General features: G+C 61.4%; 2 protein-coding genes across 2 annotated transcripts in view; both read left to right on the top strand.

The window, feature by feature from the left end:
* Nucleotides 1–51: 51 nt before the first annotated feature.
* SLC23A3 (solute carrier family 23 member 3) lies at nt 52–4580 on the top strand. The gene is made up of 12 exons (XM_086465791.1): nt 52–159; nt 422–582; nt 1109–1203; nt 1511–1584; nt 1900–2081; nt 2234–2357; nt 2732–2879; nt 2960–3213; nt 3401–3506; nt 3582–3749; nt 3950–4045; nt 4234–4580. The coding sequence occupies exons 1-12, from the start codon at nt 52–54 to the stop codon at nt 4578–4580; spliced, it is 1863 nt and encodes a 620-aa protein (XP_086321917.1).
* Nucleotides 4581–7125: 2545 nt separating this feature from the next.
* The window catches only part of NHEJ1 (non-homologous end joining factor 1), a 43989-nt gene continuing 31515 nt past the window's right edge, over nt 7126–19599 (top strand). The window contains exons 1-5 of the mRNA XM_086465857.1: nt 7126–7144; nt 7262–7447; nt 8369–8578; nt 10653–10791; nt 12236–12294. Coding sequence (XP_086321983.1) covers nt 7262–7447; nt 8369–8578; nt 10653–10791; nt 12236–12294 — 594 coding nt within the window. The 5' untranslated portion in view covers nt 7126–7144. The remainder of the gene's footprint in view (nt 7145–7261; nt 7448–8368; nt 8579–10652; nt 10792–12235; nt 12295–19599) is intronic.

The following is a 19599-nucleotide window of genomic DNA, read 5'->3' as shown; positions in this document are numbered from 1 at the left end:
TGCCCACCCCTTCTGCACCGCAAACTGGGAGCGGTGTGGGGAGGCAGCAGCATGAATGGGGGCCACCATGGAGCGCCTGGTGCTGGGAGCGCCATGCTCGCATCCTGCGCCCCGCAGAAGATGTATTCCTGGATGCTGAGCTGTTGTTTAGCCCTTCAGGTAATGGGGGGGACCACGATCAACATCCAGAGAGATGGGGAGAGGGCTGGGATCCTCGCAGGTGGCAGGGCAGGGGCTGCATCCTGCCAAGCAAAGGGTGCATGGGGCTCTGGCCAGGGTGTGCTGGGAGGGGAGTGGGCAGTGGTGGATGCTGCCCGGTGGGTGTCAGTGAGCATGCACCCACTCAGGGGGGCTCAGCGTGGGGGGCGGCAGCGCTGGGTGCCACAGGGAGTCATGGCCACCCCCTCTTCTCCCCGCACAGCACCTGGCCGTGCAGGCCTCCTCGCTCTGCATCTTCCACCTCCTCCTGCTGCCCACCCTGCCCGAGGACCTGCTCCAGGCCCAGACCACCAGCGAGCTCCTGGCACGCAGCCTCTTTGCCTGTGGCATCTCCACGGTGCTGCAGACCACCCTGGGGAGCCGGTGAGCAAGGGGGACAAAGGGGACACAGCTGTCGCCAGGAGAAGGGTGATGCCACGGCAGGGCATGTTTCTGCCCCTCCTAGGCTGTGGGAAGACAGGCTTTGCTGGAGGTGGGAAGGGACATGAGGACAACCCTTTGCCCTGCATCTCTGCGTGGCTGTCCCCTCCCTGCCATCACTGCATCCTCCTCTCTCACGTGTCCCTCTAGCAAAGCTGCTGTGCTTTACCTCTAGCTCCTCACTCCAGCACCAGACTCTGCTCCTCCAGACTGTCCGGTGCCTGTGCTGCCCACACCCCACATGGGGGCTGGGTGTGTGCTTTGGCAAAGCCCCCGACCTCTGTGTGCATCCTGTGTGCTGCCGCTTGGGATGTGCTAGGGCACATTTGGGACATGGTGTGACCTCCTGCCACTTTGGGCTTCTCATCTCCTTCCCTTCCTGTCCTTTGCTCCTCTGGCAGCCAGAGCTTGGGGAGCAGCCCTGTCCCCTCTTTCCTCCATAATGTGCCCTTGCTGTCCCCTTCCCCAGGCTGCCGCTGGTTCAGATCCCATCCTTTGAGTACCTGGTCCCTGCCATGGTGCTGAGCTCCCACCTATCCCTCGGTGCCAGCGTGGACAGAAACGGTGAGCGCAGCCCTGGAGCCTGTGTCCCGTGGGGCCCAGGCCGTACCAGTGCCAGGCAGTGACATGGTGTCTGGCCCATGGGGTAGGGGTGAGGGATAGCAAGGGGTCCTGCCTGCTGGCCCCTCTGGTGATGGTGCACAGCACCCTACTCACCCCTTAGCGCAGCCCCAATGCATTTGTTCGCCTCCCCGGGGTCAGAGCTTACAGGGATGCTGGCATGCTGGCCCTTCTCCATTCTGTGCTCTTGGACCCGGCTCCAGGAGCCCAGCATCCACGTGCATCATACCCCTCGGAAATTCCCTTCCAGGCACAGCTGTGGCCAGTGCGTGCCCTGCACCACACTGCACTGTCACAGGGAGCCAGGCTGCCTCACTGCGAGAGGTGGGTGCTCCTGCGCTGGGCTGGGGGTCCTCATCCTCCTGCTCCACCAACACCCCAGTTGTCACCTGCATCCCTGTGCCCCTAGTCCGTTTTCCAGCCCTCCTGTGGATTGCCATGAATAGAGGGGACACAAGGGGGTGCGCAAAGGCAACGGGGTTTGTGGTGCATGTGGGTGCATATGTTCCCTTGGGCTTGGGGTGAGTGGAGCATGGGGTACAAGCGATGCTACAGGGGTGGTGGGAGGGTGGCCAAGGGAAGGTGTTGGGTTGCTCTCCATGTATCCTGTCCCATGGATCCCATCCTTTCCTCCTGCAGGTCTCTGGAGCTGTGCTGGTCTCTGGGCTAGTTCAGCTGGTGCTGGGAGTGTCTGGCGTGTGTGGGTGGGCAGCCCAGTGCTGTGGGCCCATGGTCCTGGCCCCCAGCCTCTCCATCATCGGGCTGTCTGCATACAAGGAGGCTGCTTTTTTCTGCTCTACTAACTGGGGGGTAGCACTGCTGTACGTGAGCCTGGGGTCCATGCTAGTGTGCAGCCCCTGAGGCTTCCCTTCACCATGGGGACAGGAATGGGGCATCCAGTGTGCAGTGCATGGCGCACGTCTGGGGCCTCATCGCTGTGATGCTGCGTGGTAACCTGTGCTCCCTCTCCTAGGCTCATGTTCCTCGCTGTCATGTTCTCCCAGCATCTGGGGTCCTGTCGCCTGCCCTTCTGTGCCTGGCCTCAGGCTCAGGGGGGCTCCATGGAGCCGCCTGTCCCCACCCTGCGCACATTCTCGGTACCGTGGTTTGTCTGACCCCACTCTCTCCTCCGTGCCCAGGCTTCTCTCTGAGCCTGGCTCTTTGGTGTGGGGTTACGTGGGACCTGGTAGCCCTGAAGCAGAGCTGGGTCCTGGAGGCAGAGGCAGGGGTGAGAAGTCCTGGTGCAGGTCCCAGGGCATGGGTGCTGCTGGGGGAGTGCAAGGAACCTGTGCTTGAGGGTGTTGGAGCAGCAGATCCTGGGATGCTCCCTGCAGGGGTAAGGGGAGCTGTGGCATTGCTCCCTGGGAGAGGTCACAGCACAAGGACTTGCTGTTTGGGGCACAGCAGATGGGGTGCTGGCCAAGGCAGGGGAGGAGGGTCCCCAGCTGAGAGTCCTCTTGCTGCTTTGCAGGTACTGCTCCCATTTGCTGGTGTCTGCATCGTCTGTGCCATCCTCAGCCACCTCCACATCCCCTGGGAATCACTGGACCTGGCCATGGCACGGCTGTCCTGGGCCAACAGCACCGTCCATGCCCCTTGGGTCCGCATCCCCTACGCAGGTGGGGGGCGGCAGGGCTGGGTGCAGCCATCCGCCTTTGGCCAGGGCCTCTTTCACCTGCCCCTTCTCCCTCCGCTGCAGGCGAGTGGGGGTGGCCGCTGCTCACTCCCCGGGCGCTGGCAGTGGGCATTGCCATGGCCATCGGCTGCAGCATGAACTCAGTGGGTTGCTACGTGCTGTGCGGGAGGCTGCTGCGGGCCCCCCGGCTGCCCCCCCATGCCTGCAACCGGGGGCTCTGTGCAGAAGGGCTGGGCAGCCTCCTGGCAGGGCTGCTGGGCACCCTGGGAGGCACGGCCGCCAGCATTGCCAACGCCTGCACCGCCGGCCTCACGCAGGTATGCCTGGGGTGGGGGGAGGAAGGTCGGCAAGGGATGGGGAGGCACTGGAGCAGGAGGTGTGGTGGACCTGTGGCACCCAGACTGTCACTGAGCCAGCACTGGGAAAGGCAGGTCTGTATGGCAGGACTGGGGGGACAGTGGGGGGTGATGCTCCCCATCCTCATTTTCCCTTCCTTTCCACCAGGCTGGCTCTCGCCTCTCGGTGCAAGTAAGCGCACTAGTGTGCGTGGTGCTGGGCCTGTCCCCGAGGCTGGCAGGGCTCTTCACCCGCATCCCGCTGGCGGTTCACGGTGGGTACCCTGCCCTTCCCCTGCATTGCAGTGCCTGCAGCCTGCCTGGCTCTGTTTGACTCCTGCCCCTTGCAGGAGGGGTGCTCTGTGTCACCTACGCTGTGGCCGTGGGCACCGGGATCTCCTACTTCCAGTATGCGGACATCGACTCTGGGAGAAACATCTTCATCGTTGGCTTCACCATGTTCATGGCACTGCTGGTGCCGCGGTGGTTCGGTGCCACTCCAGCTCCCTTGGCCACAGGTAGTGGGGATATTCCCCAGGGAAGGCAAAGCTTCGGGCACTGTGGCATGGTGACCACACATCTCTGATGTCCTGGGAGGCTGGTTCAGCTCATGGCAGCAGGCAGCTCCCTCCAACCCCTGGATCTGCCATGGCAGCTCCTGCCCCTTTCCCACTGTCAGGCTGGGACGTCATGGGTGATTCTGCCACTGTCCCTACAGGCTGGGTGCCCCTGGACCTCCTCTTCCTCTCCCTGCTCATGGTGCCCATCTTCTTAACTGGCTTCTTGTCGTTTTTCCTGGAGAACACGGTCTCAGGTGAGGGGCTGCTCTTGGTGCTCTGTGTGAACACCTGCTTTGAGGGCTGGAGCTGGCCATGGGATTGTCCCTGAACCACCAGCTCTGCCTCCAGGCAGCCCTGCTGGGAGTCCTGGGGCTGGTGTGGGCCAGGAGGGTGCAGCTGGAGGAAGGGGCTCCCATCTCATTGCACACCACCCTGCTTGCAGGAACTCTGGAGGAGCGAGGGCTGCTCTCCGAGCTGGCGCCATGGAAAGCTGGGGCAGGTGATCGTCACCCCCGTGGAGAGAGGGGTGAAGCCAGCCAGGCGTATGGGCTCCCTGCTGGGCTGAGGAGGCTGCTGCCGTCCTCCTGCAAAGCCTTCCCCTGCTGCTTCCTCTGCCCGGGGAGTGAGGAAGAGGAAGAGAAGGAGGAGGAGGGCAGCCATGCCACTGAGGAGGGGACCACTGCCCCAGGGGAAGGGACGCAACTGCTCCCCAAACCCAGTTCAGGGGAGCCACAGCTTGACAGGAGGCCAAGCGAGATGGAGATGCCCACATGGCACGCTGTGGCCTGACCCCACGGTGTGTGGACACCTCATGGGGGACTGGGGCTGTGCCCCCAAGGCAGCTTGTGAGTCACTTTGATCCTCATTTCTGAAGTCCACGTGGACTGGAGGGACCTGCACTTCCACACTCCCAGCACAAACCTCATTTCCCTGCTTGGGAACGAGCTATAAAAACCTTCATTCAACTTTGTCCCTTCTAGGGGGTTCCTTTCCAGCCAGGATTTGCCTGGGAGATGCCAGTTCACCCTCCCCTGGTTCCCTGAGGACTGTGACTGCGGGGGGCATGGCCACCTGATGCCACTGGAGCTGGGGATGTGGGTGCCCCTAAAACCCACTATGTGGACGTGGCTGGAGAAGGGCTCAGTGCTTTGGCCAGCCCCAAAGGGCTGTTGTCCTGGGCTCTGCTCACCCACTGGCACCATGCTCAGGACACAGCTGTGTTCCAGCTGTGCCCATGGCACCAGGCGTATACAAATGCTCTGGCACACCAGGATGCCTCAGGCTCGGGGTGCAGCTCAGCTCAGTTCCCTGAAACAGTGAACCCCTTCCATCGGCAGCGGCTTGGTGCCAGCAGTGCTCACCACTTAACTGCCCCCCAGGTATCACTCTCGTTGCTAAACCAGCCAGCAGTGGATTTCTCTGGGGAAGAAAACATTGCCTTTGACCCCCGTGATTAAGCTCAGTGCCTGAGTTGTTTCTCGCTGCTGGCTGGTTACACCAACTGCAGCAGAGTCTGCACCAGTCCTGCTTGTTGCTCCAGGATTTACAGCAGATCAGAGTCCAGGGGCAGGGCCCTGCACTCCCAGTGCTGTCTCTACCAGTCTGAACTAGCTTGCAAAAGCCCAGCTGTATGGTAGGAAAGGCTGGGGCTTTGCAGCCCTTGGGTGATGCAAGCTGGCCTGGAGTGCAAGCTCGAAGGCAGGATGGAGTTGGAGGACAATGGAGCTGGTCTACAGGAGTGACATGCTCAGGCTAGACCACAGCTCCAGGTTCTGGTTGCCCCCTCCACCTGGTCCTGAGGAGCCCTCCCAAGGCCCAGGAACACCCAAAGGTGGCTGCAGGGTATGAGGAATGTGGTGCCACTGTGCGTGCAGGTCCTCAGGGGTGAGCACCTTTTCCCTACCTGTCTGTGATCCCCACAGCTGGGCCCTGTGCACCCAGTGTGTATAGGGTGTAATGCACAGCCTGGCCTCACCCAGCCAGCACCCTTCCCAGCACCCCAACCTGGCCCTGTGTGCCAGCTGTGCCCAAAGCCCAACTGGGTCTGGCACCCCACCCTCTCCTGCACCTCAAACCCTTGTGCACCCTAAACTGACCATGCAACCCAGTCTGTCCTGCACCCCAAAGCCCCTGCCTGCTCCCAGTATCCTTGATGCATGGGGTGCAGGCAGGAGATCACAGTGCATAGGTGCTGGGTGGGGAGGGGGGCTCAGTACCCAGGCGAGGATGAGGCTGCACTCAGCGTGGGGGTGGTCGGAGGGCCGGAGGGTGCACAGCGCCCACGGCCCCTGCCAGGCTGGCACAACCCTGCTCTGCGGTGTCCTGCGAGCCCAGCCCCCGGGCGTGGGGGACACGGGCACCCGCACCCCCAGCTGTGCGGGGCTCACTGGGGGGCAGCAGCCAAGTGCCAGCGCAAGCCCAGGGGTGCAGCGGTGCAGGTGTGTGCCCTGGGCCGTGCCTGCGTGGGCGACACGGGGCCAAGGGACAGGAGCCCCCGGCTGCTGCTGCCGCTCCGGGCCGCGCCGTGCCCGCAGCCCGAGGGCTGTCCCCAGCTGAGCGCTTCCACCGGGGCGTTCCCGAACAGGAGCACGCTCAACCCAAACCCTTGAGGCACTTCAGTCCCCGTCGCTTTGCACAGCGGCACCTCCCGTGACCACGCGGGAAGCCCCAGCTTGGGCCCCCATCGGCAGGCAAGGGAGCAGCACCCCTCGCCCCCCGCGCCCCGCAGAAGCCACGGCCGCGGCGCCGCTCCCCCGTCCCGGCGTGCCCCGGCAGCCGCCCGCCGCGGAAGAGCGCAGCATGCTGGGAGCCGTAGTCCGGCCCTCGCCTCCGGCCCGGCGCCGCTCGCCTCGCCCCGGCAGCCCTTGGCCCGCCCGCTCCTCTCTTGCCCTCGGGTAACTCCGCGGCTCCGCAGAGCCCCAGCCCTGCCGCCCGTCCCCCGGGGGCGCCCGGTCCCCCGAGCCTGCTGCGGGGGGGGGGGGGGGGGGCGGAGCGGGGCGCGGCAGCGCTCGGGGCGCCGTGGGCAGCTGCCGGTGCTCTGCCCGCGGCGGTACGGGCAGGGGGTGGCGCCGTGCTCCGCGGGGCGCAGGGGACGGGGTGTCCGAGCTGCCCGTCCCGGTGCAAACGGGGCAGCTTAAGTGTTAATTCTGCCGTATTAATGGCAGCGCGCACCGGATAACGTCGGGGAGGCAGCAGTTACGTTGTGCGTCTGCATTTGGGGTGCTTCTCGTGAGCAGGGGTAGGAACCGCCCTGCACAGAGGTCCCCAAAATGCCCGTCCTGGCAGAGCTGCATGAATGTGCAGGGATTTCTGTGGCCAGAGCTGGATGAGCATCCTCACCTCCGGGCTGCGAGGTGGGATTGGCATCGTGGAGGGGCCGGCAGTGACCAAAGGTCCCTGCAAAGCCACCCTAGGGACCAAGATCTTCCTGGGTGGGGGAGTGAGAAAGAGACCCGCTTGCTGTCTTGCAGATGGAGGGCTCCGAGGAGCTGGAGAGCAGCCTCCTAGCACAGCCCTGGGCTTCTGTTTGCTTTGGCGAGTCTGCTTTTCTTGCCAAAGCGTGCTTCAGGGATACTGGCTACATCGTGCTGATCTCCGACCTCAGCGGTGTCTGGTACGAGAGTGCAGATGCCGAGACTGTGGGACAAAGGTCCAAGGTGAGTGTCTGGAAAGTCCAGGGACCTCCTTTTCTCCTCGCAGCAGCTGACATGCCAGCATAAACTGCTTGGTGACTCAATGGCTCTTGGTTCTGACAGGGCTTGGGTGCAAATGCCTGGCCTGGGAAGTCCCCAGGCGGCTCTGCCTAAGTGCTGTCACCCTGCTTGGCCAAGCACCCTCCTCCTGGAAGTGTGGGCCAGGCTATTTAGCGTGCCCAGGGCAGCCAGGTGTTCACTGGGCCTGCATGCTGAGGCCAGCACACTCATTTCACTTGTGGGCTGGATGGGCAGCTTGTTTCCCCAGGACCAGTGTACTACAGAGGAGCTTGAAACAAGGCTACCTTCCCACCAGTGACGGAGAGACTCCTGTTCACGTTCATAGCTAGGCACAGGCTCCCATGGGGCGTCCTGTCAGCACGGCCCCCAAAACAAATGGGCCCATGCCTCATGCCCTCACCCTAGCCCATGTGCCTAGGCCCCCATGTAGCACCCCTGTCTGCCATGTTCCTCCACCCACAGAGTGGCTGTGCTGAGCGGCTGGTGGCAGGAGGAGTGAGCATGTGGTGGCAGCCATGCCCCAGCTCTGGCAGGCGAGCTGAGCTGTGACAGCTCTCGGCCAGCCTGTGGCACTGGTGGTGGTATGCAGGACAGATGCGCTGGTGGAGACCATTGTACCCTGCCCACCACCTGCACCCTCCTTGGCTGGCAGGGCAGGGGAGCCTTCCTAACTTGGCTGGCCTGGGAGAACCGGTGGGGAATGTCCTGTGGTGGGGCTGGAAGCCGAGGCCCAGGGATGGCTTTTTGCAGCATTGGGACATGCAGAAGTAGTTTGACTCCTTCTGTGCTGGAGTTTCTACTGCTTTTTTGCCAGTGCCAAGGTCCTTAAGTCATTGCTGCACCCCTAACCTTGCCTTTCCCCAGGAGCTGAACAAGCGGCTGACAGTCCACGTGTCCTCCTTCCTGCGCCACTTGAGCAAGCTGATGTGCCCCTTGCTGGCCGGGCAGCCGGACGCTGCCACCTCCTTCTTCTGCCACCATGCTGCTGGCAGTCTCAGCCTGAATGTGAAGAGCGAGCTCTCGGGGCTGCCCTTCTACTGGGATTTCCACTGCTGCCCCGCTCCCTTGGAGATGGTGAGCAAAGCTGTGGAGAGTTTGGGGAGGGGGACAGCCAAAATTAAGGACTGTCTCCTAATGCTTAGAGACTTTTGGGTGGTCTTGGGCCATCTGGTGGCTGTAGGGTGCCTGGCTCTGCCTGATGCCCCTTCCGAGGTGTCACTGTCCCTGTTTCTTCCCATCGTGGATTTGGCACCTTCGTTGGCGATGCCTTGCAGCGAGGCAGGGATGGCCCAGCACGTCCTGCTGCTGCAACCAGGGCAGCAGGGAGACGTCCAATTTGGGATGATGCCCCGCCAGCACCACCCATGGCAGAGCGATGCTGCTCCCCTTTGGTGCACGCCATGAAGTGGGGCATGGAGCGGCGGGTACCCCCAAAGGCTCTGCAGGCACCCTGTCCCGACGGAGGGAATTAAAGCGAGCTCTCCTCGGCTTTTGAGGGATTGCTCTTACCACGGGGCTGCGTACCGTGCTGGGTTTTGGGAAGCAGCCCCCGGAGCCCGCTGTCTCAAGCTGAGCACCCAGGGGCAGCACCTCCGCCGGACCCCCGGCAGGCGGGATGGGCGCTGCGGGGCCGGGGGCTGCGCGGGCCGCCCCCCCCCCCCCCCCCCCCGGGGCCCTGCGGCTCTGCACGCACAAGAGGGCGCCCGGTACCCGCTAACCGCCTCGGCGGGAGCAGCCCCGGCCCCGGGGCCGGCCCTGCGGCTCCGCTGCCGGTGGGCGGCCGCGGGAGGAATCGCCCTAAATCCCCGACACCCCCCTCCCGCCGGGTCCCCCGGGTCCTGGCTGCGGGGTATCTCCCTTCTCCCCCCGCCCCCCGCGAATGGCTGCGCTTGGGCATCATGGGGAGGGATGCTGGGGTCCCCATCTGCCGGGGGGGTGTCTGTCCTCCCTGGGCAAGAAGTGCGGAGGCTGAGCTGAGAAGATGCAAAGCCCGAGCTCTCATCTGGTAACCGCTCCTCTCCTTTTGCTTGGAAACGTGTTGGATGTCTGCAAGGCACCCAGGAGGTGGGGAGCAGTTGGGATGCTGAGCGTGGCTGGTGTGGGTGCAGGAATGGGGACCAACTCTACCCTGCTAAGCTCCATGCAGCAGCAGCCAGCCAGGGGCTTGAGGCAGGCACAGAGCCCACCTGGCAAATCACTGCTTGCCCCGTCCCAGCTCTGCAGTGGATGGTGCCCTCCGAGTGCTTGGGTAGCTGATGTCTGTCACCTCTGTGGCTTGTGCCTGGGGGTGAGCAGAGCACAGAGCCCACCGTGGGGTCACGACAGGAGCGAGAAGGCTTCTCAAATGATGCTGGGTTTGCTGCCCTTCCACCCATGGGATCAGCCTGGCCACAAAGACAAGGGGCGTGCTGGGGTGGAGGGATCCCAAATGCTCTCCCAGGGGCTGTGGGAGGTGATGGGAAGGAGGCTGCTTCATGTGCCTGGTGGGCCAGGGTGGCCCAGCCTGGCTCTGGGGCAGGGGACATGCCCAGGGCTCTGCATGGGGTTTGTGCAGCCGTAAGCTAAGGGTGGGCATGGTAGGCTGCGATGGGGAGCTGCAGCCTGTGCGAGTCGTGCGCATTGGGATCCCCACTGCTTTTAATCTTGCCTCCCTGGGAAAGTCTCTCTCGTTCCTCAAGCTACGGTTTGACAGCTTGGGCCCTTCTGATTTTTTGCCCATCTGTGCCTGTTTGCTATGTAGGAACATGCCATGGGGTGCACAGAGCCGTGGGGAGGGTGTAGGTGGCACTTGGGGAGCTCTCTGCCTCCTGCTGCACCCCAAATGGCGGGTGGAGCATTGCCTACCCGTGCACCCTGTCCCCGTCAGGGTCTCCCACCCAAGCCCTCCCCTGCTGCAGCCCCCAGCTGTGAAAGGATGGGGCTGGGATGGAGGGATGTGTCCCGCAGCATCTGGCCTCCCTTCTCCCGGCTCACATCTTTCAACCGCTTCCCACTGAATTCAGGTGAGACTTGGGGTATCTTGGGGAGCCCTGTGTGACCTGGGGTGCAGCTCTTGCTAGGGCCTTGCTGGCTGCCCTGCTTTGACCGCTCTGTGGACAGCTATGCGCCTCCCTCGACCTTCCTAAAGAGTGTCCCTCCTCCATCCTAGGTGTCCCGTCACCTTGTGCAGCCCCTGATTCGGATAAGCCTGGCGCTGCAGTACCAGGTGCAAGAGCTGACCTCCCTGCTGCTCCAGAAGGATGCTGAGATTGAAGACTACAGAGATAGCGGGGCTGCTCTCAGCAGAGGTGAGGAGGAATGCCCGGGGCAGAGAGAGGAGCAAGCAGGGAGTGAGTTTCCTCCTTAGCTCCAGGCTGGCGTGCTCTGCTCCCTCTGGCTACTACCCAGCCAGGCTTGTGTTTCATGTTCAGCCGCGCCGGCAGCAAGACGGTAGCCAGAAGGCTGGGGAGCAGCCCCTGGGGAGAGCTGGGGGAGGAACGGCCCTTGACTGGTAGCTGGAGGAGTTGGGGAGTCGCCAAGGGGCTCTCTGCTTTGCCGAGAGCACCTGGCTGCTCCCCAGGAGCCGGCGGGGATGCCAGCGAGGGCTGGCCCTGGAGCGGTGTCAGGCTCCCTGCCCGAGCACAGTAGCTTGCCGAGAGCTTGGAGAGCAACCAGGGGCTCCCAGCTTGCCCCGCCGTGGGAAGCACAGCCGTGTGCGTGCCCCCCCCTCCAGCACCCAGCCCACCCAAAGGCCCCTTGGGTAGGATCTGGGTCAGGACCTGCCTGGGGCAGCCACCTTGGCGGGGGGGGTCGTCCTCCACCCACGGTAGTTGGCTGGGCACTGTTTTTCGGGTCATCCTTGCTAGTGCCATGCTCTGTCCTGCTGCCAGAGGTGATACCTGCCCTTCCGTGGGAACCTTGTCCCCTGTGGGATGTGGGGTCTGATGAGGGTCAGCCCTGACTTACGTACGATGGCCAGGAAGGTGATGTGGTCCAGACTCTGTCCCATGGCAGGTACCCCACCTCAGGAGCCTGAATCTGCCCTGCAGCTGCACTAGAGCTGCATCCCCTCTGTCCTGCTGCATGCTGGCTCTACAGGGCTCAGAGCAGCCAGGACAACCCAGTTTGGGTCCAGGGATGGATGTTGGTGGGCAAGTGGTCCCTTGCCTGGGCAGGGCGGGAAGCTGGGAGGAGCCTTTGCACCAGTGCTGTTGAGCAAAGCTGGCCAAGTGCTTCTCCAGACAACATCTTAGCCACGATGGGAAAAATTAGTGTTTTGAACAAGGTGCAGAGCAGCATGAGCTATAACAGGGGTTTGTCCCAGTTCTGCAAGAGGAGGACACAGGCTGGCTCACCCCTCCAGAGAAGCAGCTGGAGACAAGCAGTCCCCCGTCCTGCAGTGCTCAGACCCAGGCGGCTCTTTCAAGCTTTCAGATCTGGGAATGGTGCTGAGCATGTTCTGCCACTGTCCCCTGCTTCTCTGTGCAGGAGGGTGCTGGGACAAGTGTGGGTGAGCTCTGGGCTCTGCTACCTGGCTGCTGTCTGCATCAACAGGCTCAACCTTATTCTCCCAATTCCCTGTGGTCCTTGCACCTTCTGCTGACTGGGTGACGTGTCCCTAGCCCAAGGGGCCTGCTGGGCTCTCCTGCTGGGTCTGGGATGAGCCTGCTCACCCCACAGGCAGGGGAAGGGGAAACTGGGGTGGGAGGTCTGACCAGACCTGCCCGGGCTGATGCCTGCTCTCCCTTGCAGACCGCCTGCGGACAGAGCCTTTCCAGGAGGAGACATTTCAGCAGAACTTCATGGCTGAGGTAAGGAGCGGTGCAAGTCCTCCCTCCTTCAGCAAAAGGGTGTTGGGGAGCCGGCGCCAGCAGCCCCAGTGTGAGGTGTGCCGGCCTGGATGAGGGCACTGGTGGGGGTGGCTGGACTTGTGTGGAAGTGGGTAATGCCCACTGGCTCTCCCAAGGCCCTCCTTGTGTCCTTGCACCTTGTCTGCAGGGCGAGCAGAGCTGGAGGCACGCCTGCCATGGCCGGATGGGGACGTGGCACCATGTTTTGACACCCTCTTGGCACTGCCTGGCTGCTGGGAGTTGCCGGAGGTGTGAGCCGGGCTGGCTGCTCCACAGGAGCGCGCCATCCCTAGGGTGTCCTCACCTGCCCCCCCCGCGCTTGCCGTGGACCTGAAACACCCATGCTGACGGGAGGCAGGGAGCAGGTGAATGAGGGGAAGCCATCTGCTCCTTTTGCTTCACCTGCTGCTTTTAGGGGTGGCTTTGCCATGGCGTGTCATGGGGACAAGTGCCTTTCAGCTTGTTATCTGTGCCGTGCCCACCACTCTCCCCTTGGCGCACTCTAAAATCAGACACGTGTTTTGGAGAAACTGGGGCTGGAAGGAGAGAGTCTTTCCTCTGATCCTTTTTCATTACTGGAAATAATCACAGAAGCACTAAAATGATTCAAACCAGTGTGGCAAGATCAGAAATGATCGATGCCCATTGATGCGAAAAGGCTCAGGATACTTCGGAGTGTTCCTGTGCTCACTGCAAAGACACAGGAGTGGGGAGCAGCAGTGTCTGCTGGGGACTGGGGAGTCAGCCAGGGTGTTGGTGGTGTCACATGGGCTTCGAGAGGACATCGCTTTGTGAGACACATGCTGATGCTCTTGCACAGCCAAAAATGAACCATCTGCAGAGTTTCTAAAAATTAGAAACTATTTGTCTTTTATAAGAGGCATTGCATCCAGTGCAGGCAACTTTTGTTCCCCCCCCTGGTTTTGATGGATAGACATGAATTCACTGCTGGACTGCAACTTGGAGGTTGCCTAGGGACCGATGATCATGACCAGATTACATTCACCCTGGGCAAAGAAAGGACATTCCTAAACAGTAATTTATATCCTTCATGCTTTGAAAGGGCTAATTTCCCAAAGCAGGGGGAAAATTATGAGTGAAATCAGCTCGGAGGAAACATTTAGATAGAAAAATGTGAATGAAAATGGTGAGCTCTTTCAGAAGAATTTCAGAACCACAAAAAGCCACAATTCCACAATCAAGAAAGAGGGCAGCGCTGGCCGAGAGCCCGTTCTGGTTCAGTGGCGAAGTGAAGGCAGCAATTAGAAATAAAAGAGCAGTTTATAACAAATGGGAGAGCGGGAGTAGATAGCAATCAATATAAATTAGAAATTATGAAGTGTAGAAAATGGATAACAGAAGCTAAAGACATCAGGGAAAAATCATGGCAAAGGGCAGAAGGAAAGGGTTTTATTTAGTGTAGTAAGAGAAAACCCCAAGCTCCCAGTAACAGGATAAGCTTATTAGTAGATGGAGGTGGTAAAATGATTGATACTGGAGCAGACATGGCAGAAGCAGTCGGTAAATGTTTCGGTGCTGTCGCTGGAAGGATGCAGGCAGAAGTGCCAGGATCGGGGGATGATGAAGTGTGTCTTTGTCCGAGGGTCGGCTGAATAACATCTGCTAAAGATGAACATCAGGCTTGAAACTCAGAGTCCTCCGAGAGCTGGTAGGGTGTGGGGCACGGGGGAAGGTGCTCGGTGGTGCAGGGTGGGCAGGAGGGGAGGGATGCAGCCCTACACAGAGCCTTGCAAAAGCAGCTGGTGGGGAGCTCATCCAGCCCAGACTTAAAAGAGGGGAGGGCAGTAGGTGCTGTGTGTCCCGAGAACAGTCCAGGAGCAGCATCTTGGGGCTGCAGCACCAGACAGGGAATGGGAGCGTTTGGGAGATGCTCCCCTTCTGCATCCCCTGGCAGCCAGTTCTGAGCACTAGCCACAGGGGAGAGGCTGGTGGAGGGATGCAGTAATGTGTTCAGTCTGCCTGGGGGCATCTGTCTTCTCTACATTCATCCCGTTGCTTTATAAACCTGCTGTTGATGCTTTTGGCCCATGTACCCTCCTGCAGCAATGAGCCGTGAGCTGCAAGCAGCTGCTGCCTTTGGTTTGAACGTGGTACCCTCTCCTGATGCCTCCTAGGTCTTGTGTTAGTGAGGAGCACTGAACACAGCTTTGCAGCTCTCCACCACCAAAACTGGCTGTTCACCCCAGTCTCCCCTCTCTTCCTGCAGCAGAAGGGTGGGCTGGATGATCTCCTTGTCTCTGGGCAGGTATTTCAGAGCCCCCTGACAATTTAGTACTCCATTTGCCAGCTCCAAAAAGGAGCAGCATGAGAGGCTGGGGTCCCTCGGGACATACTGTAGGGAGCTGGGAACACTGCAACTGACTCTCATGTCTGGGTTTTCCAAAAGACGCCGGACAATCAGTGCGGAGTCGCAGGAGTGAATTGACGGCTAGGGAGAGAGCCCGGCATTGAGAGACTTGGAAGGGAAGAGCTCCGTCTAGCTTATCAGGGAGAAAATTGAGAGGCGCTTTGATTACAGTGCGTGAGGGTCTTTACAAGGAGAAAATGCTGGTTAGTGAAGGGCTCTCTTTAATCTCGCGGGGAGCAGCGGAGCACGAGCCAGGCACCAGGAGCCGGAGCCAGGCAATTTCGAGCTAGGACGGAGGCACTTGGGTTTGCTCCCACGGGCGATTAGTGATCGGGGCACACTCCCAAGGGCAGCGGTTGATCCTTCATCTCTTGATGTCTCCAAAAGTGGGCTGGGAGCCTGCCTGGAAGAAAGCCAAGTTGCTGGGCATGGTCTTGGGTTGTGTGTGGTTGAACATCAGGGGGCAGGAGGTCAGGAGGAGAGGTCTGATGGGCCTTCCAGCTTCTCCTTCTGGGAAGTGGGGCTTCAGGTTGTGGATTTTTGGTAGCGATAAGCACCTCTGGGCTGGAAAGGGATTGTGATGGTGTGGCACGGGGCTGGTGAGGTGCGGGAAAGCACTCCACATCTTTCCTTGGTTCCCAAAATTTTGCTGCATCCCCCATAGAGAGGAAAGGACCTGCCAGTCCCCCAGGGAAGAGCTGCATGGCCTCTCAGCTTAAACATGCCCTTCCCCTGGGCTTGAGTGCACTCAGCTGTCCAGGGCATTTTAACTAATCATGGGGAGTTTTCCAGCAAAGCCCTCGGAATATTTATACGTTTAGGAAACGACGCTTTCACACACACAGTTTTTGGCAAAGGTTCACTGCTGAGCAGCTGCCTGGGCTTGGGCAGAGCTGGAGGGAGCGCGGCGGCTGTGCTCGAGCCGAGGCAAAGCCAGCAGCTTTTATTGGCAAGCCCAGGAGTTCACGCCGTGAGGGGAAAGAGCAGGCGGCTGCAGAGGGCTCAGCGCCTCGGGGCTGCCCCAGTACCCTTCCCAGCAGCCTAGGACCAAGAGGGTCAGGGGTATTTTGTCCTCAGGTGTCCCTTTGGGTTGCAGAGGTGACCCCATGGGGCAGCGTGGGGCGCCCACCCATGGGTTTTGAGAGCTTGCCCTGGCCTGACTGTGGTCAACGTTTCATGACACAGCTTCTGCCAGAGCCTGTGTCCTGGCTCAATGAGGAGCAGGGTCAGGGGGTCCATACAGCACTGTGCCCCCCACCCCGGGGAGGGCAGGGACAGGTATGCCGGGGACAAACTCACCAATACCATCAGTGCAAATATAGCCCTGGCGCCCCAGGATGCTTTGCCCTGCGTATTTTTATCTGTCGCGGCCGGTGGGCGCAGGGGTGGCTGCTCTGCACCTCCGCAAGCCGAGCGCGGGACCTCGGCAAACAGGACGCGGCGGGTTCACGGCTCGACCCCGGGGCCTGGCGAGGAGGAGGAGGATGTGCCATCAAAACAAGCAACGCCGGAGAGGAAGATAAACAAACAGGCGGCTTCCAGTGCGGCCCCGGGCCGAGGGCGAGCGGGAGCCCCGGGGCCAGGGCTGGCGGCGGTGCCGGCAGCGGTGCTGGCTGACGTCAGGGTGCCCAGGGGTCAGCGTCCCTCTTATTGTTCCCCACCGGGGCTGGGACGGGGGCCAGGCGCCCGTCCCCCTCCTGTGAGGGGACACGGACAAGCAGGGCAGGTGGAGGGCGGCTGGGGCGCCCATCGGAGCCACCGGCCATCGCTGCCCTGGGGTCCAGCCAGGCACCTGCCTGCACGCTGCCTGCCTCCAGCACCCTGCCTCTCCTTTTTAATGGGTGCTAAAAATAAGCCCCAGGGAGCGGAGCTGCCGCGGTCTGGCCGAGGGCGAAGGCGGCGGTGGGCCGCGTGTTTTGCAGGGCGGGGACGGCATCCCTCCAACCCACGCCAGCCCGGTGCGGTGGGGAGGAAGCGGCCCTTTGGCTCCTTCCAACGAGGGATGTTTTTAATTAGCACAAGGTAGCTGCGGCTTTGCAGCTGCAACCGGGCCAGAGCGGGGCCGGCGGCATGGGTGCGACATGGGCTGCTCGCACGCAGGATGCACGGTCTCAGGGGAGAAGATGCCGCTGGCACTCGGCCAGGCTGGGCTCCCTTGGCGTGGGGCTGGGGAAGGAGGTGGCAGCCATGGCGCTGTTGCTGGCAGGGCTGAGCGGTGCAAAAGTGTCAAGGCCCTGGGGAAGGCTGGCTCAGGGCAGAGGTGGCACCTTTTGGGGATGGCTTTTAGGGATGCTTCTGTGTGCAGAGCATTTTCCTGTGTGCAGCCGAGCATCTGTGCTGTGCTTGCCCAGCAAGCATGTGAGACCCATGGGTGCCTATGTCCTGTTCTGGACTGGGGCTGTTTGTGGGGTCCTTCCTTCATTCCTGAACAAACTTTGGTCACCCCATCTCATCATTGCGCTGGGGTCCATTTCCCACACTGGAAACATGGTGGGCTGTGGCCATGCTGGGGGGCAGCAAAGCACACGCTGCCCTGCACACACATGTACACAAGGAGCTGCACGCTGCTGCAGTCAGGAGGAGCAGAGGGTCGCTTGTGCTCAGCGTGAGTGTGTGTGCAAGAGCAGGAGTGTGCATGCCGGCACCGACAGAGTGCCACATCTGATGGCTGAAGGGGAATGTGGGACAGCGGCCAGCACTTTGTGCTCATGGAGGGGCATTTGGGGAGGAGCACAGGTGCTCATCGCTGCGTGGGTGCTGACCACTGCGTGGGCACCAGCCCCCCTGTGGTGTTTGCCATGGAGGCATGTGGTGGTCGGTGCTGTGGCGTTATTTATTTATTTGGTGAGGCCCGATCAGGCAGGGGGAGCCCAGCCTGGTCTCGCTTTCTGGGCCGCCGCCGGCAGCCACAGGCCGCTTGCACAAGCAGTGAGTCAGTGGAGCTGCACGCTGCTAAAACCAGACTTGGCACAGGCACCCCAGGGCAGCAGCCTGCCCAAAATAATGCCCAGACCATGGGCAAGGAGTGAGCCCCCAGCAGCCAGGCTAGGGCCGGGCTGACCGTGGTTGCTCCAGCCCTTGTATCTGCCAGGGATGGGGATGTGCTGTGGCAGCAGTGGCTGCTGTCCTGGAAGCCCCATGGGGATGCTCCTCCTGGGGATGTGAGTTTGCAGCCTGACCCCCTGTGACTGTGGCTGTGCGTGGCCACAGCTTTGGCACTGCCACTGTAGAGGGCAGGTGGCACCTGGGCCAGGTACAGGCAGCTGCCTGCTTGGTCACACTTCAGCCCAGCATCACCAGGGATGGAGGGATGGACAAGCTCCATCACAACCACCCTACCTGGGGTACTGCACGGCCCTTGGCTCTGCAGTGGTGTGTGGTCTGGCACACGCAGGGAATCCTCCTTTGCAGTTGGAGCCTTCCTCATCTCTCCGTGCCGTGCTATGCTGTGCCATACCATGTCAGGTTGTACCATATCATGTCGGGCTGTGCCATGCCATGTAAAGCTGTGCCACATCATGTAAAGCTGTGCCATGTTGTGCCGTGCCACACGATGCTGTGCCGTGCCGGGTGCTGCTGCAAGCAAGCAGAGGGGCATCACAGGCCATCTGGCAGGAGGGGCCAGACCCTGCTGCTGCGGGAGAGGCCCCAGCCCATTCATGGGCACCGGCCGTGCGGTGCTGCTGGGGAGCAGTTCAGCTCGGGGGATGATTGATCTCGTGTCAGCAAGCGGTGGTTTGAGCCAGTGCCAGGCCTCAGCTCAAACGGGCGCATTGAAGGGGGAGAGCCCCTTCCCCCTCCGGAAAGCAAAGCAGCAATCCCCCCGCTGCCACCCCCAGCCCTGCTCCCACATCTTGGGCATTGCTGGCCCCGCGGCTGCAGGCAGCTGCCCGGCCCTGGGGTGCGTCGGGGGCAGCGGGGAGTGTGCAGATGTTTGGGGTCCCAGCCTCGCCAGGGTGAGCTCGCTGGGGCTGTGTTTGGGTTAGAGCAGGGCAAAGGGGGGATGCGAGGATGACTGGTGGGGGGAAGGTGCCGAGCATGGTCTGCCCCTCGCCGCTGCACCCCTCAGTCGCCTGTCCCGGCCCTTTGGCTCAGGATGTGGCAGCAGCTTCTACAAGCAAAGGACCTTTTGGGGAGGAGAACAAGGTGGACTTTGATGGGGCTCTATAGGCACTGCTCTGTGTCAGCAAGGGACGTGGCAACTTCTTCATCCCCAGCTGATAGGGTCCAGACTGGGGCATTTCCAGCTCCACTGGCCACGGGCAGGGCAGAGGAGTGGTGCTGCCTGCACCCTCAGTGCTGCCTTCCCCAGCTCCCTGCACCCCTGCAGTGTGCAGAACAGGCTGCTGGGCTCACTCACCACTTCCTTGCATGTCCTAAGCCCTTCCCCAGCTCCCCCCATACCCCCCGTTGTGCCCCTTCTCCTGTGACACCCACAGGCAGCTTTTTTTGGTGGTTCTGAGAGCTGCTCCCTCCCTATCCCTTGGGCCAATGCCCCCATAGCCTCTGCCAGTTGTGCCAGCCCATGCAGAGGTGGTACCAAACAGCTAGACACACCATCCCCGGGTGCTGCTGCCTGCACCCCAGGGGGCACAGCCATCAGATTTCTGAGGCTGCCTGCTCCCACTCGGCTTAGACCTTTGCGTCCTATGTGTCTGCGTAAGGAAACAGGGCCATTCATGTATTTCTCTCTCTATTTATACCTCTCCCTTTCCGTATTTAGTGTGTGCGCAGGCAGAGGGGGCAGCGAACGCTGGGGCCACTGATGTTCTTGGCTCCAGCACTGGCTGGAATTTCGTCCTGGAATGTATCCTGAACCACTCTGAAAACACGAATAAATCTCTGTGTGTTGTGTGCATGTGTGTGTACACAAATATATAGACAACGTATAGACACGG

Source organism: Leptosomus discolor, chromosome 5, assembly GCF_034619465.1.
Source record: "Leptosomus discolor isolate bLepDis1 chromosome 5, bLepDis1.hap2, whole genome shotgun sequence".
NCBI classification, from domain to species: domain Eukaryota; kingdom Metazoa; phylum Chordata; class Aves; order Leptosomiformes; family Leptosomidae; genus Leptosomus; species Leptosomus discolor.
This window is presented reverse-complemented; position numbering and strand designations above follow the sequence as displayed.